The sequence below is a fragment of the Nicotiana sylvestris genome, chromosome 5 (assembly GCF_000393655.2).
Source record: "Nicotiana sylvestris chromosome 5, ASM39365v2, whole genome shotgun sequence".
In the NCBI taxonomy this organism is placed as follows: domain Eukaryota; kingdom Viridiplantae; phylum Streptophyta; class Magnoliopsida; order Solanales; family Solanaceae; genus Nicotiana; species Nicotiana sylvestris.
The window spans coordinates 123477022-123495921 of NC_091061.1; the positions used below are offsets into that span (position 1 = coordinate 123477022).

Sequence of the window (18900 nt, forward strand, 5' to 3'; positions counted from 1 at the left end):
AGCAGGTTTACCTTGAGTCTCCACCGCAACGAGTAGCTACTATCGATCAAATACCTGGGTCTGTACACAAAAATGTACAGAAGTGTAGTATCAGCACAACCGACCCCATGTGCTGGTAAGTGCCTAGCCTAACCTCGGCGAAGTAGTGATGGGGCTAGGACCAGACTACCAAATAAACCTGTGCAAAATAGCGTACAAAAATAATAGGAAGCAGATAACAATGATGGCAACAATGATCAACCAGTGATATAAATAGCAGGCAACAAGAACACCATAAATGTTTCTCAACAAATAATAAATACAAGTGCAATCAATTAATCAAGTCCTTCAAATATAAATCTTTCGCCTATAAATCCTTCAAGTAATAATCTCTAAGATAATATGCTTTTCAATAAATATATTTCGAATATATTTCCTTCAAATAAATATCTTTCAGATAAGCATCTTTCGAATATAATTCTTTCGAGTAAAGGTCACCTTGTGACACCTCATTTCATAATCATAAATAATATAGGTCTCAGTCCACTTTCATATTTTCACGGCACCTCGTGCCCATATTTATGTCACAACCACACGGACAACTCACGTGCCATTAAATAAAACCATAATATTTTCCCCGGCACCTTGTGCCCACATATTTCTGTCTCACATTACACAACAATATTCTCATGTTACTCAGCTCATAGATTCCATAACCCAATACAATTAAGAGTGTTCAAGGAGCCTCATTCACTTAACATAAAGTAGAGTACAACTTCCAACCCAATTAGGAAATCAACAAGAAAAGATGAAATTATTATTTTTTAAAATCATTTGATAAAGAAAATACCATTTTCAATGAAAGTACAATATCGAAGGAATCATTACAATTAATACGAGAAATTAAATATCAAAACATAGTAGAAATTCCTTTTTAAGTAAAGTACAACCTCAAACGGTTTAAGGAAACTTTAGTTGATAAATCAATTGAGTTAAAAATGTAATAATTCTTGAAATTTGAAGTATTGAACATATTAAAAAAAATAAGGCGAGGTATTGTAAACACTATGGATTCCAACACAAAAGATCACAACAGTAAAGGGATCTAAACAGTTAATACACTTGAATTGTTAATAACAAGGAAACACAGCAAACAGAAAGTGCACGGTATCACCCTTCGTGCTTTAAGACTCTCTCACCAAAACAATACACGACATCACCCTTCGTGCTTTAACACTCTCTCACCAAAACAATACACGGCATTACCCTTCGTGCTTTACACTCTTCCTCACCAAAGCAACAAACACAAGGCAAATAGGGTAAAGGAATCTATAACATCGAAATAAAATCAAGTAATAACGGAAAATCAGTAAATAAACGTACAGGACAACATAACTCAATTAGAATCAGGAAAAATCAAGGACAAGTGCACGACATCACCCTTCGTGCTTTTACTCTCATCCTCACCATAAGAATCAATATAAACTAAATGGTATCACCCTTCGTGCTTTACACTCTTCCACACCATAAAATTAATATAATCGGCACGGAATTGTACATCGTGCGGCACGGCATCACCCTTCGTGATTTACACTCTCCCTCACAAAATCATACACGGCATCACCCTTCGTGCTTTAACACTCTTCCTCACCCAAACAACAATCACAAAAAATAAGGGCAAGGAAATAAATGAAATCATAATAAAATCCCGGTAAGGGGACAATAGTACAACAATCAAATAAACGGCAAGGGAAACAACTTCAAAACAATAACATCCAGGCAAAGAAGACAATAATATCAAACAAACATCCCGACAAGGGAAACAATAATATCAAACAAACATCCCAGCAAGGGAACAATAATAATAATAACATATGAAGCGCAATAAACCACAATAGAGTCAATAATATAAGACTCACGGGCATGATTGACACCAACGTATAGATACTCGTCACCATGCTTATACATCGTACTCCACAATTAACATATAGCAAATAAGACACAACTCCTAATCCCTCAAACTAAGGTTAGGCCAAACACTTACCTCACTTTGCAACCAATTCAAAATTCCAACAAGCCTTTGCCTCGCGAATTCGTACCCGAAATTCCCAAATCTAGTCATAAACAATTCGATTCAGTCAATAAAAATTATAGGAATTAATTCTATATGAAATTCTACATTTTCCATTAAAAATTCGAAATTGCACTAAAAATTCGCCCGTGGGGCCCACGTCTCGGAACCCGACAAAAATTATGGAATATGAAACCTCATCCAACCACGAGTCTAACCATACTAATTTTACTAAAATCCGACATCAACTCGACCCTCAAATCTTCAAATTAAACCAAGAGGGTTTTCAAGATTTTCCCAATTAAAATCACCAATTAAATGCCAAAACTAGTAATAGATACGGGTAATCTAACCAAAATTAAGTTAAGAACACTTACCCTGTTGTTTTCTCTAAAAAATCTCCCGAAAATTGCCTCTTCCTGAGCTCCAATTCGCTAAATTCCGGGTACTGTTCACGGGGTACTGTACATGGTACTGTTCGGGGATACTGTACACGGTACTATTTAAGGGGTACTGCACACGGTATTGTTCACAGGGTACTGTACATGATGCTGTAAAAAAAAAAGACAGCAGCTTCCCAAAGAGAATTTCAGCAGCTTTTTCTACCCGTTGACCTTCCGAAATCCACCCGAGGCCCTCGGGACTTCAACAAAATATACCAACAAGTCCTAAAATATGATACGGACTTAGTCAAAACCTCAAATTGCATCAAATAATGATAAACCGTGAATCACATCCTCATTCAAGCCTAATGAAACTAAGAACGTCCAACTTCTATATTCGTTGCAAAAACCTAACAAATCAAGTCCGATTGACTTCAAATTTTGCACACAAGTCATAAATGACATAACAAAGCTATGAAAATTTTTAGAACTAGATTCCGACCCCGATATCAAAAATTCAACTCTCCGGTCAAACCTAAGAAATCTTTAACCTTAGATTTCTAGATTCCGTTAAATGGCGATAATTTGATCTAGGGACCTCCAAATTCGCTTTCGGGCATATGACTAAGTCCCAATTCACGATACGAAACTACCGGAATGGTCAAAACTTTTATCCGGGTTCGTTTGCTCAAAATATTGACCGAAGTCAACTCAATTAAGTTTTAAAGATCTAGTTCACAATTTAATCCATTTTCACATAAAAACCTTCCGGAAATTTATACGGACTGCGCACGCAAGTTGAGGAATTATTGATACTGATTTTAAAGGTCTTAAAAATATCTAGATGATTATTTAATTTAAATATGATATTTTGGGTCATCACAATTATAAATTGTAGATATAATGTAGACATTTCTTATAAATGCTGCTCTTATTATTTATAGTGTGATTGTATTTAGGTTGGACCTTATGTATCATATTTGATGATGAATTGTATGTAAAAATTGTATATTTGGTAATTTGGACAGAATTGGTATATCTGTATTTCATGATTGTAGTTAATTTGTAGTTAAATTGTAGAGCAAGTTGAAAACTTATAATATTAACTGTAGTTTGAATGTAGATATTATTGAGACCTTATGGTAGTTGTTGTGTTCCATGTGTTGCTGTGTATAGCAGCTAAAGTGTAGCTATTTGTTAGATTATTTGAATTCTGGCTTTGTAGTTTAAAGTGTAGCTGCTTTGTTGATAATTGTAGTTACACAGTAGCTTATAATAGATTTTATTTTATTTTGCAGCACATTGATGTTATTATGTATTACGTGAGAAAAAGAGGCAAATATGGCCCCAACAACAACAACAATAGGTTTACAACAACCAATTGCTTGTTCAAGTCAAAGATTGAACAAATCTATGAGAAGTTCATAAGTTCTCCGCCAGAAAAAAAGTATTCGGTTGTTAAACCCGATGATGATGTTGCAGAATATATTCTTGGGTATAAACTTCTTGCTAATGTTGCCTGGGATGAAGTTGACTATGTCATCATACCCGTGAACATTGTAGAGAATTTCCATTGGTTGTTGGTCGTTTTCGACATAGCGGACATGCAACTTTATGTGTATGATTCCATGGTGTCTTCACACCATCATAATGTTGTTGAATCATGTGTTGATAAGTTTTCAATCATTATCCCTCTGTATTTGTCTTGCACTGGTTTCTACGGGAAGCGTAAAGACATTGACTTCAAGATCACAAAGGCATACATTGAGAAACCAGTTACAGACCCTCTCAACATACAGTGGATGGTTGCGGAGATTCCACAGCAAAAGGAAGGATCACTGTAAAAAAACTATTCTCTCTTTCTAGATGTTTAATTATTATTTTTTTATAATCATTTGTTAAATAATTAAATTTTTTTGTCTTATGCAGCGATTGTGGTGTATTTGTGGCTGCTTTTGCGGAGTATGTTAGCCTTGGAGATTTGTCAATCCCTTCAGAAGACCTTTCGAATATCGACCAACACCGTAGACGCTATGGAGCTCTCCTATGGGACTATGCTACAAAGAAGCAAGAAGATGGGTCAATCAGTGAAAGTGAGGTTACATGCAGGCTAGCAAGGAGGAAGGGTGCTCCTGCTTTGAATGAGAAGACTAGAGTCCAGAGAAAAAAGAAATAGTGTCCTGTTTTCCTAGTTTAGTTGATGCCAATTTGTAGTTGAAGGAGAATACACTACTTTATGAACAAAATTTTTATTTTTTATTGCAGCATACCTTTTTGTTTTGTTATTTTATCTTTCATTATTAGTTGTTCACTTGAATATAAATTGGTTGTTTACAACATTGTATCTTCATTATATTAAACATGAGTATTTTAATATTAGAATACAATTTGCATAGAAATAATCTTCACAATATCTACATTTTGGAAACACCCAATGTAGTTATTGTATATAATTTTGTAGTTGTATATGTTCATATTTTTTATGAAATACCTTCAAGTTCTAGGTAATATTTGTATATAACTGTCAGTTGAAGTTAAATTACACAACAAACAGAAGAAATAAATACTCCAATCATAGAAATATATTATCCATAATTTATCTATAAATCATCTACAAATTATTACCAAAACTACAATTTAACCTATATTTTACCTACAATCTCGAAACACTTTACATTAAAGTTACTTTTTTAATATCAGTTGTATTGTAGATAATAAATATTAAAATTTAATTACACTATATCAAAGACAAATTTAGATGCCTGACACAATACATAAAAGCATATTAAACACACATAAACAAATTGTAGTCTACTTCATAATGATCTTTAAAAACTTAAACGATTACACAAAAAATCTGCTAACTTTAACTCACTAACAGTTAGTTTGAATAACTATTCTAACTACATGATATTCATTTCTTCTTGGGCGCATTCTTGCAAGATCTTTTGTTATGCCCTTCACCTCCACAATTTTCACATTACACCTTGTACTTCTTTGACTTTATTTCATCATATGTTTTATATCTTTCCTTTTGAGGTCTCCCTGGCTGTCTTTTATCTCCCGTCGGTGGATTTACTACCTCATCCAAAATATGTTGTGGCACATTCTATTTGCTTTCATCAGGTAGAGGATTTACTAGTATTTCATACGTACGCAGAAGGCTCTCCCTTGTGTAATACGGAGAGCAATAGTTTTCATATGTTTCATTCATGTGCCTTACGGCTGTCAAAGCATGCGCACATGGAAGTTCTTCAATTTGGAATTGGCCACAACTACATTTCTTGTTTTCTAGACACACAATGTACCGCTTCATACCATCTAACACAGTATGTATGTGATCTGTTGAAGCCCTCACCTACAATTGCAGAACAAACAGAAAAAATATTATCTCAATCATAAAAATAGATTATCTACAAATCATCTACAAATATTCTACACCTTATCTACAACCTACAATTATCTACAATTTGACTACAATTTATCTACAATCTGGAAACACTACATATTAAGTAAATTATTTTTTCTGCACCAAATAAACAGATCTTACCCTAAACTTCTGAGATAATGTTTTGTTGTTCTCTAATTCTTTGTTGAATTTGGACCCAAGAAATGTGAAAGTACCCTTCGCCTTCAATAATTTTCGCTGGTCCAACGTTCTAGCAGTGTCCGCATATACTCTAAAAGGTCAAATATAGGCAACTCTCTTGCATCTTTTGTTACAGCGTTCAACGACTCTGCAATATTTGATGTCATTGTCCACGTTCTATTCACTGTTGCATGTATTCTTGACCATCTATGATAGCCAATATCATATAGGTAAGATTTCACACGCGGTTCTACCTCTTCAATCTTCGACATCCTTTCATTAAATTCATCCAAAGTGTATGATCGTGCTGTAGCAAAGTACAATTCATGTAATTGTAGATGACCCTTCTTGAATTTTAACCTTATATTTGTCCAAATATGCCATATGGAAGAGTAGTGTGGCATGCCCGGATAGACAATTGATGTTGCCTTCAGTATACTCTCATTCCTATCTAAAACAACACACATTGAAGGTCTTTCACCATATGCCTGCTTGAATTGCTCAAAGAACCACTTCCAAGATGCGTCTTTTTCATAATCAACCACAGCATATGCCAAGGGCAATATTGTACCTGCATTATTAATTCATAAAATATTAATTGGCAGCTTTGAAAATGTATATAAAAATATAAATACATAATAACTACAATATATCTTCATAATATAGATAATTTATCTACATTTCATGTAATAGCTACAAAATAACTACAAAATTACTACAATGTATCTACATTTTATAGACTGCCTACAAAATAACTACAAAATTTTACACTTTTTACCTGCTGCATCCATGGTGCTTGCTGTCAGCATAATCCCCATGTAGGCTGACTTTAAGAATGTCCCATCAACCACTACTACTGGCCTACAATGTTGCCAACCACTTATTGATGTACAAAGAAACAAATGCATATAAGAAGCATTCATTTGTTGCCTTCTTCAATTTAACAACCGAACCAGGATAAGTCTCCTTAAGAATATAAAAATATTTGGGCAATTTGTTGTAGGATTCAGCCGGATTCCCTCTCAAAAACTATAAAAACCTTTTCCTTTGCTCTCCATGCTTGCATGTAGCTTAGGTTCACTCCGTGTTCAGATAACATGTCAGTTTGTATGTCCTTTGGTGTGTAAACAGTCTTAGGATCACAATACTTTGGAATGACCATGCTACCAACTACAGTTGCAGTACGTTTGCACTGTATGAATGTTTTGTCCATTAAGGAGCATGTGTGTTGTCGGTTGAAACTCCTTATCTTGAACGTTGCGGAATCATTAATTGACATTGCCTTGAAGTTCCATTTACAGTTTTCACAAACGCATACAAGCCAGTAGCTACAAAAAAATACAATATTTAATACAAATTATAAATGTAGATGCAACAAAAGGACTGTTTTAACATAAAGTAACATAAACTACAATTTAACTACAATGTAACTACAATTTATCTACAATGTTTAAAAAACACATATCTTGAGTAAAACACTGCTTTTAATGATCTTTTCTCCACAAATATCTCCATACCTTTTATGACTAGATCTTTTAACTCTGAATTAGAACTTGTGCATCACAGAAAAGTGCTTCATTGCAGCAGCTACAATTTGCTTGTCCTGATACACTTGTCCTTCTTCAATAGCAGTTTGCGTAGATTCTGTTATTATTTCACTTTGATATTCCTCTATAGCTGGAGAGGATGACATATCAAATAACTTTTAAGTATCCAAATGAACTTGCATCAAAATAAAGATAAACAGTGTCATTATAATTTTGTAGAATCTTTGTAGATAATTTGTAGATATAGTGAAAATTTTGTAGTCATCCATTTTAGGATGTCAGACATTGTAGTTAAATTGTACTATAACTGTTGTAATATGTAGAAATTTGTGAAAACAATACTGCTTCGTACATAATTAAACTGATTTGTATTTTATTTGACTAGATTTTGTTCTAAACATAGATTGTAGTTTTATTTGAAGACAACATTTTGAAATCAACAATTTCTAATCATAGATTGTAGTTTATTTTGTCGTATAAATGTAGTAACTTTGTAGATAATTTTGAAAACAACATTGCTTTATTCTTTCATTAAACTAATTTGTAGTTTAATTGTAGGTAAATGTAGTAATTTTGTAGATAATACCGTAAAACCATAATTCTATGCAATTTCGAACTATACAAACCTGCACTTGTGTTATCGTTGGTGATTGCCAATTCCATATTGAAATCTCGTATACTTATACATAACGGATATGAACCTAAGTGTCACGCCTCCTTTTTACCTACACCCCCGGAAGGGAGTATATAAGGGAGTTTTTCCAATTAAAGGACAATCGAAACGGGATTATTCTTATTTAAAGATTCACAGTCGCCACTTGGGATAATTTATAGTGTCCCAAGTCACCGGTTCAAATCCCGAATCGAGGAAATGATTGACTCTGTTTAATAGTCCGCGAACCAGAAATTCGAGTAAGGAATTTTGTTAACCCGGGAGAAGGTGTTAGGCAATCCCTAGTTCCGTGGTTCTAGCATGGTCGCTTAACTGTTATATTTGGCTTAATTATCTGATTTTAGAAACACGTTTTAACCTATGATGCCTTTTAAAACTTTTAACCGCTTTTACAATTTTAATAGAAGATTGAACATCGTTTAAAACACGTCTTTGGATCACGCCACATGAAATGCACCCGCAATCCTAAACATATTTTATTCAACGTTTTAAGATTTGATTTGGGTCACATGAAATGCACACTCGGGTTTAGGAAGGTAATATTATTAAAATACGCGCCTAAAGCAACTAACGCATTTACAACTTTGCGAGGGCCATGGAAAATTCGCTAAATGACACACCTCGAATTCTAAGGACTAAAATAATAACTAAGCGAGGATCATGCATTTTAAGATTTTATTTGGCATGACACCACAATTCCAATTCTAGAAGGGAATTCAAACAAAGTTTTAGAGGGCCATACATTGCTAGAATTATATACTATGGCGCGCCTCAATTATTAGGGTTTGGCTAGTTGATTAAAGGGCATAAGAAGTCCTTGAATCAAATTCACGAGGCCAAATTTAACCGCATTGCAAGGGTGGAGAATTGGGCAAGTCATTGGAGTGGATATGGGCCAGCGATGGCCATTAACACAGAGGCATCAATTCACTGTAAACAAAAATTGCTTTTATTTCCAAATTGCCTTCAAGGCTCTGGATCCAAATTGAGCCCAAACTTAACAAAAGAAAACGACAGCAACGTTCAGATCCAATTAACAATAATCATTGACACAAGCAGGAGTAACTTAAACTATTCGAAATGCAAAAATTCATAAAATTCAGAACATCTCATATTCAAATCCTCATGTCCCATTCAAATTATTATACCAAACCATAACTAAACATGCTGGACTTTTACCTTGAGCAACACCTTTCATCAGGCTATCAAATCAACTAATACAAGACCAAACTTAATTATATGTCATTCAAACACTAGTCAACTATTCAAACCAATCAAAGTGTTATTACCATTACCAACTAGGACACTTCTTTCACCCATAGCTATTTTCAACACGACTGATGCTAAACAAGAAAATCAAATCACTCAAAGCTTCAGTTTTATGCTGTGACAATCAGCTCATGCTCAATTTACGAGTCAAAACATTTCTAATGGTAAACATTGCAAGCATATATGAAATTGAAGGTAAACGACTAACACTCATTGTGAACATCTACAGTTCTTGATCAATTTTTAGATTCCAAACTTGAAATGCACTTAAATGATGTCCATAGTGTTTGAGAATACCTGGAAAACAAAATGACAGAAAAGGAAGAAGATCAGCAATAGCAGGACAGTGTCAACAACAACAATGGAACAGTAGTCTCTCAATAGTTCAAAATCAGTTTTAAAAACCCAAAATCAGACCATCTTCAACCCAGATAAGTACTTGTGATCTTATAGGAATTAGAGCTAAACAAGGGAAGCGAAGAAAACTGGAAATTCGGACTCCTTGCACAAATTCAGCTCAGAATCAACTTTCAAAAAACAGATTAAACCAACCTTAACCCCATATGAATCAAAGATTGCTTCAGATATTCAAAACCTCAAGAATTATAGAAAGAAATCCAATGGAACAGTAGTTTTCTATGAAATTCTTAGCCGTTCTTGAGTTTCAGATCTTTTTATCTCCTCTATCTCCTGGGTCTCTTCCCGTCTTCCTTGAAATGCAAGGAAAAGGTGCCTTTATAGGCAAGGAAATAGGGCAGCAATGGGCAATCAAATTTTCATTTTAGTCCTTTTCATGTTTTTATTTTTGCCTAGATATCCCTATTTGGTTTTCAGAGTTTCAAAACAATCCCAAAGTCAGCTTCTAAGAAGCTTCCTAATCAGTTATACAAAGATTCCCCTAAGAAAATACCCAAAACTACCCCCCATACCCCTATTATTTACAAGTAACCCAGATGGGTATGGGTCAAACTGACCCTGGGATGACCCATTAGACTGAAATCCATTCTCTCTGGTCTTTAGTTCAATCAGCAATCAAATCCCGTCCATTGAAGCCCAAACAAAACAAAAAAAAATTCAAACCCAACAAAAGGGACTTCAAGAATGAAAACAGAACAAAGGGAAAGAGATTTAAAACTGAACATGAAAATTGAAACGACAATCAAAAACTTAACACGTCTTAAATAAAACAAACATGACAGAATGAGCAAAATACACACAATCAAAGGGAAAACTAGCACGACACATTATGAATATCAAACAACTAATGAAAGAAAAAGAAAGCCTGAATTCAAAGCTTGAACTTTACCTAACTTCATCGGAAGAAAGTTGATTGGAGAAGGGCAAAAGAAAGAGAATAGGACCAGATGGCAAGACAATGAGAATAACCAGAACAAATGAAGGAAACTTACCAATATGAATCGAAAAACCAGTGGAGACTAGGGATATGACCAAACTAATATTGATCCCTCTCTCTTTGTCAAGAACGAAAGAACAATATTTGTTTCACCAAGTCCAGACTTTAAAACTCGTAGAGCAAACAGACCCCAAGGTCATACATGTGAACGAGCTTAACAAAAAAATTTCGAACTTTTAGGAGCCGAACCCGGATTCAACATTCGAAGAGCTTGAAGGTGATTCCAGAGTCAAGAGTTTGAGATTGGGAAAGAGAAGACTATGGGGATTCTGGGGTGTTATTTCGGGGTGATTTGGGAAAAGTTATTTTTTGGTCTGATTTTCAATTTAAGATTCGAGACGAACCAGTAGGATTCGAGGGTAGCTATGTCGAAATTTAGAAAGAGGAAGGTGAGGGGGTTCTAGGGTGTTAAGATGAGGATGATTGGAGTGTCGCTGCCACCTTAAGGCGGTGGAAATGGAGGCGAAGTCGTTAGGGTTTGCAGGTTAGAGTCTCTGTGAAAGAGACGATGAGGGGGTAGGGGTGTGTTTGGACACTTTTATACGTGGGCAACCTGGCTTCCCAACCGTTGGATGAGGAAGACCTCGACGGTCCTGATCTTCCTTAAACGAAACGAGGTCGTTTGTATAGTGAGGGGAGGAGGTGGATCGGGTCAGTGTGACTTTGGGCCGGGTACTGGGGCAATTTGGACGGGTTTCAGGGGTGCAGGGGTTCGGGCTTGGAGATAATTCAATTAATTTTGGCCCAAATTCCTTTTCTTCATTTCAATTTTTCAATTTTTCTAATTTCTTCTAAATTAAAATTAAAATAAAACCTAAATTAATTCCTAATCAAATTATCCTATCAAATTAAGTTAACTAACTCTCAATAATAATTACCACAAAAAAATACCAAAATTCGAAACTAAAAATTTCAAATGCAAAAATAAGTTATTTTTTGTGATTTTTCCATTTTTATAAAACACTAAATCACTACTTAATTCAAGAATGCAAAATTAGATCCTAAATGCAAATGCAGTGTATATTTTGTATTTTCATGAATTAAATAAAATAAACATGCACAGATAAATGCAAACAATAACAAAAAATGCTACGAAAATCTACGAAATTGCAAATAATGGAAAAATTTATTTTTCTTGAATCTATGGGAATAATTCATATAGGGCAAAAATCACGTGCTCACAGCTGCCGCTCTATGTTCGGAAACACGAAGAGTTTTCGTGCAAAGATAAAGTGAGCGAATACAAGCGATTTTTGCCCGTTTGAATACTCCGGAGAAGCATTTTTGAAAGATTTGACCGCACCCTGCTTCCGAGGTTGCCTACATATCCTTGGCTATAAAGGAATCAGGTCAGTGTAGTTCGGGAAGTTTTGGTAGCTGGGACTATCATGAAGCTGTGATTTCACTATTGCTGCTGCTGCTACTGCTTACTGAACCCCCTTATTACACCATGACAAAATAAAAAGAAGCTAGACTAGACTATGATCTATGCATTGCAAAATCCTATCTATATCTTTAAACTTGCTCTTGTTGCCTTGTTGACTGGTATTCTCCCGGTGGAATCCCCTTGTTGCCGCCTTGAATTGTAATCTGAGATGTTTTCCTTTCTCCAGGTGGACGCCTGATTGCTGAAACTTGAATGTATTCCCTTGTTCTTCAGGTGGACGCCTGATTGCTGAAACTTGAAATGTATTCCCTTGTTCTCCAGGTGGGCGCCTGATTGCTGAACTTGAAAATGTACTCCCTTGTTCTCCAGGTGGGTGCCTGATTGCCACAAAATAAACAAAATAAAGAAAACTTCTGCCCTAATTTGGCATGTTACCAAATATCAGTAAGAACTTGAAAATTGAAACTTGAACTATATTGCCTTGTTCTCCAGGTGGGCGCCTGATTGTTGAACTTGAAATGTATTCCCTTGTTCTCCAGGTGGGTGCCTGATTATCGAAACTTGAAATGTATTCCCTTATTCTCCAGGTGGGCGCCTGATTACCAAAATTTGAAATGTCCCCTGTTCTCCAGGTGGGCACCTGATTGCCATAAAATAAACAAAATAAAGAAAACTTTTGCCCCAATTTGGCATGTTACCAAATATCAGTAAGAACTTGAAAACTGAAACTTGAACTATATTCCCTTGTTCTCCAGGTGGGCGCGTGATTGCTGAACTTGTAATGTATTCCCTTGTTCTCCAGGTGGGCGCCTGATTACCGAAACTTGAAATGTATTCTCTTGTTCTCTAGGTGGGCGCCTGATTACCAAAACTTGAAATGTATTCCCTTGTTCTCCAGGTGGGCGCCTGATTGCTGAACTTGCAATGTATTCCCTTGTTCTCCTGGTGGGCGCCTGATTGCTGAACTTGAAAATGTACTCCCTTGTTCTCCAGGTGGGTGCCTGATTGCCACAAAATAAACAAAATAAAGAAAACTTCTGCCCTAATTTGGCATGTTACCAAATATCAGTAAGAACTTGAAAACTGAAACTTGAACTATATTGCCTTGTTCTCCAGGTGGGCGCCTGATTGCTGAACTTGAAATGTATTCCCTTGTTCTCCAGGTGGGTGCCTGATTACCGAAACTTGAAATGTATTACCTTATTCTCCAGGTGGGCGCCTAATTACCGAAATTTGAAATGTCCCCTGTTCTCCAGGTGGGCACCTGATTGCCACAAAATAAACAAAATAAAGAAAACTTCTGCCCCAATTTGGCATGTTACCAAATATCAGTAAGAACTTGAAAACTGAAACTTGAACTATATTCCCTTGTACTCCAGGTGGGCGCGTGATTGCTGAACTTGCAATGTATTCCCTTGTTCTCCAGGTGGGCGCCTAATTACCGAAACTTGAAATGTATTCCTTTATTCTCCAGGTGGGTGCCTGATTACCGAAACTTGAAATGTATTACCCTGTTCTCTAGGTGGGCACCTGATTGCTGAACTTGCAATGTATTCCCTTGTTCTCCAGGTGGGCGCTTGATTGCTGAACTTGAAAATGTACTCCCTTATTCTCCAAGTGGGCGCCTGATTACCAAAACTTGAAACGTATTCTCTTGTTCTCCTGGTGGGCGCCTGATTACCAAAACTTGAAATGTATTCCCTTGTTCTCCAGGTGGGAACTTGATTACCAAAACTTGAAACGTATTCCATTGTTCTCCAGGGGGGTGCCTGATTACCAAAACTTGAAATGTATTCCCTTGTTCTCCAGGTGGGCACCTGATTACCAAAACTTGAAATGTATTCCCTTGTTCTCTAGGTGGGCGCCTGATTACTGAAACTTGAAATGTATTCCCCTGTTCTCCAGGTGGGCACCTGATTGCTGAACTTGCAATGTATTCTCTTATTCTCCAAGTGGGTGTCTGATTGCTGAACTTGAAAATGTACTCCCTTGTTCTCCAAGTAGGTGCCTGATTACCAAAACTTGAAACATATTCCCTTGTTCTCTAGGTGGGCGCCTGATTACCAAAACTTGAAATGTATTCCCTTGTTCTCCAGGTGGGCGCCTGATTACCAAAACTTGAAACGTATTCCCTTGTTCTCCAGGTGGGCACCTGATTGCTGAAACTTGAAATGTATTCCCTTGTTCTCCAGGTGGGCGCCTGATTACCAAAACTTGAAATGTATTCCCTTGTTCTCCAAGTGGGCACCTGATTACCAAAACTTGAAACGTATTCCCTTGTTCTCCAGGTGGGCGCCTGATTTCCACAAAATAGGTAAAGACAAACAAAGAAAACTTCTGGCCCAGTTTGGTGCTGGGAGCATCAGTGAGTGTTAATTGAATCATGTTACCAAATATCTCTATAAATTTGAAAGCTAAATCTCATTATCCAGGAGGGTCCTGAAAACTCCTAGTTAAATGACGGCTTTAAAAATCTAAATCATATATCTAAAGGTGTTACTCCTGCTACATATTGTTATATAAGAAAGTTTTAAACTACATCCAATTATCCAGGAGGGTCCTGACAAAAAAAAATTAAATCCCATTATCCAGGAGGGTCCTGAAAACATAAAACTAAATCCCATTATCCAGGCGGGTCCTGAAAAATTCTAAAACTAAATCCCATTATCTAGGCGGGTCCTGCAAATCAAAAGTCAAACCTGTCTGGTGCTTGGCTTTCCCTTGCGGAGGATTTCTCCGAAATAACCAAAATTTCCTACTCCTATTTCAATCAAAGAGAAATCTTGTCAGTTTAAATGCGGTGGTTAGTTGATGGCATTCTTTGCTGAAGGTCTCTCCACTGTGGTGCTTTGTTTTGACTGGCTTCCCCGAACTGGCTCTGAACCTCTTGACTTTATGATTATCTTTCAAACCCCATGACCTTGGATGACCCGAGTATTCTATACCCAAACCGTTGTGTTACATCTCTGACCCATTTGTTTGAACCTCTGCATTTCCTACAAAATTACCGAACCGTTTCACCGATGGAACTTCCACTGACCTTTTATACCCCATTTCACATCATACTACCTCTAGGAATGCCTTGGCCGCCCTGCACCTTGTGCCCCTTTGGAAGTTGGTAGTAAGCTTTGAAATTCCTTTTTTATTTGCTTAAACAAAACTAACATTGGGAACATCTTAGAAAAATAAACCCGAAAGAAATGAAATGCAATGACTTTCAGAGCTAAGGATGAGAAGAATCCAAAACTAGAAGACTATCTGAATGGAAAAAGAAAAAGGGACTTATCTGAGTGGAGCTGCTGGCACCAATGATCATAACATGCATTTCGGATTAATCGGCCCAATCTGTCCAACCGATCAACTTTCAGTTGACATACTTGTTGCCTCGGAATTTTTATAACCTGATTTCTTCACCAAAACCTTGACCTTGTTCGGCATGCGGTGCCCTGAAGGGTTTTCACCAACAAGCCTCTCTCATTTGTCCATCCCACAACTCACTTTTGCCTTACGGTGCCCGTGGGGGGTTTCACCAATAAGACTCTCTCATTTTTGATTTCTCTCAACTCCCATCTACCTACGGTGCTCGTGAGGGTTTTCACTAATAAGACACTCTCATTTTCAATATTTTCTGCTTGGACCAGAGTGTTGCCCTTGATATGAATCACCTCCACTTGCTTGACTTGGCATCTCTCGAAGACTGATCGGAAGGTCTTTCTTTGGACCGTAACGCGGGCTTTTGGATAGGATTAGAAAGAAAGAATATCAAAGGCTCCAAACAATTCGAATGGGTTCAAAATTACAACTTTCGGAATCAGATTTCTGACAACAACCGCAACTTCTGCCCCAGTTTCTTATTTGGTGACTTTTGGATTTTTATTTTGATGGGACCGAACTGTGAGGATGCCTACATATCCTTAAAAGGAATCAGGTTGAATGTAGTTCATGTCATAGAAATTACTTTGTTGTTGTGATTTTCTCTTTTCTCTTTCTTTTCTTTCTCTTTTTTGCTTTCTTTTCTCTTTTTGTTGTTTTTCTTCTTCTTTTTTGTCTTTCTCTTTCCATTCTTTTCTTTCTTTTTTCATTCTTTTCTTTCTCTTTTCTTTTTTTCTTTCTCTTTTTCTCTTCTTCCTTTACTTATCTTTCACGCTTGTGTTTCTGATATTTGCTACTGATTCCGAAAGAGGGATATGAAAGAAAATAAATAAGGCTCAAAGGGGGTAACAAAGGATAAAGTGTTTAGATAGCAGAACAAAATGCCTTCATCATTCCAAATCTTCAAAAATATGCCAAGTACAAACAAATATAAATTAATCAGAGAAAATCATACATAGTATCTCTTGACCGCATCGGAATTGATGGCCATTTCTACACACTTGCCTTCTATATCTGTTAAATACAAAGAGCCATTTGACAACACTCTAGTTACGATGAATGGCCCCTGCCAGTTTGGAGCAAACTTGCCTTTGGCCTCAGCCTGATGTGGAAGTGATACGTCTCAATACTAACTGACCCACTTCAAACTTCCGTGGACGCACCTTCTTATTATATGCTCTGGACATTCTCTATTGATACAACTGGCCATGACACACTGCTGCTAATCTTTTCTCTTCAATCAGACTCAATTGTTCCAAGCGGGTTTTGACCCACTCATCATCAACGATCTCAACCTCCGCGACAATTCGAAGGGATGGAATTTGCACTTCTGCAGGTATCACTGTTTCGGTGCCATACATCAACAAATAAGGAGTCGCCTCTACTGAAGTACGAACAGTAGTGCGATAACCCAGCAATGCATACGGCAGCTTTTCATGCCACTGCCTAGAACCCTCCACCATTTTTCGAAGTATCTTCTTTATATTCTTGTTGGCCGCCTCAACTGCTCCGTTTGCCTTAGGGCGGTACGGGGTAGAATTGCGATGTGTAATCTTGAACTGCTGACATACCTCTTTCATCAGATGACTATTGAGATTAGCCCCATTATCTGTAATGATCACCTTTGGTATCCCAAACTGGCAAATGATATTTGAGTGCACAAAATCAATCACCGCCTTCTTGGTAAATTTTCCATCCTGGCTTTGCAATCTATTCCAATTCATTAATGTGCATTACCTGGACTCAATATATCAACAACAACCTTGTTAGTGATTAGGGCTTTAACAAATTGGTAACCGCACATTTTGGGGAATGAATGCACCTAAGCAGTTAACCGTTTCTATTATGCATTTGATCGGATGCTTGCGTCATCCCGGCTTTTCCTTATCTCCATTTGCAATTTCTCTTTTCCCCCTTTTTCTCTCTTTTCATTCTGGCCTTTGCTTTTTCTTTGTTTTTATCATCTCATTTCCCTCTTGTTTTGCCATTGTTTCTTTCTCTTGGTTTTCTTATTTTTCTCTCTTTTCTTTTCTTTTTCTCTCTTGTTTTTCCTCTCTCTTCTTTCTTTTTCTTCTCTCTTTTTTCTTTTGGTTATGGTCGAATCCTATGGAGATTGCCTACGTATTATGAACCTGCATGAATCAGACCGAGCGTAGTTCTGGGAGATAAGTGTGAAAGTAAATAATAAAACATTTTGGGATTTTCAATTTTCATAAAAAGCAAATGCTTTGATTACAAAGACTCAAAACCAACAGACTCCAAAAGAAACTAATAGACTCTGATGCAAAGATGACATACAGACTCCGAATATAAACTATCATACTCCAACAAAAGAAAATACAGACTCAAAAACAACTGACAGACTCCAGCAGAAAGAAAATACAGACTCAAAACAACTAACAGACTCTAATGGAAAAGGAAATATAGACTCAAATGAAAAATCATGAATACATTAATACTCCTGGTGCCCGCGGGACATCATTCGGTCTCGCCGCGGGCCTATATGCAAGATCCCTTTGAAGTCGATCCAAGTCACTCATTATCTGTTTAACAAATGTCATCACTGTCGCGAAGAAGATGGTGTGAGTCATATCCTCACAGGCTTGGCACTTAACAACAATGTAATCGGCGATATTTCTAATTCTCTCTCTTATGACACCTTTTTCTTGTAACAAACGCCCGATCTGCTGGGCCCTGGCTTCCAAAGTTTGCTCGGCCACATGATTCTGCTCCTGAAGTTGTTGCAAATCTATTTTTAATTGTGCCAATGCTATATAACAATGTTCTCTTTCAACCTTGAAGTCTTTCGCCTGTTTGATCATTTTGTTTTCCATGGCGATGACCCTTTTCTGTAATCCAGCGACCTCATTGTCGTACTTTTCTTTCAACTACTTAACCAGGCATGCTCGTTCATCTGTATTTTTAGCCAATTGTTTTCGAGCCCTGGCTAGTTCACTTTCTGCTTTGTTTAAATCAAAACTATAGTCACTCACTTTCTGCCTCAGGTTATCTATGTGTTTTTCATCTTTAGCACTTCGGGCGGGGTTTTCTGCCGTTATTTTCATTTTCTGAATTTAGGATCGAAGGGATTCATTTTCTTTGGCTAGCTTTTTCTTTTCTCCTTCGTCTGTCGAGGCTTAGAAACTATTCTCGAATCGAAGTTCTCTGACTTGTTTTTCCAATTTACTTATGGTAACCTTGTACTCGTTTTCTTTG

The 18900-nt window shown here is 36.8% G+C and overlaps 1 protein-coding gene across 1 annotated transcript; it reads right to left on the reverse strand.

Moving 5' to 3' along the window:
- Positions 1-6066: 6066 nt before the first annotated feature.
- On the reverse strand, positions 6067-6945 carry LOC104220242 (uncharacterized). The gene is made up of 2 exons (XM_009771070.2): positions 6801-6945; positions 6067-6593 (listed from the first exon to the last, which is right to left on the reverse strand). The coding sequence occupies exons 1-2, from the start codon at positions 6943-6945 to the stop codon at positions 6067-6069; spliced, it is 672 nt and encodes a 223-aa protein (XP_009769372.2).
- Positions 6946-18900: the final 11955 nt, after the last annotated feature.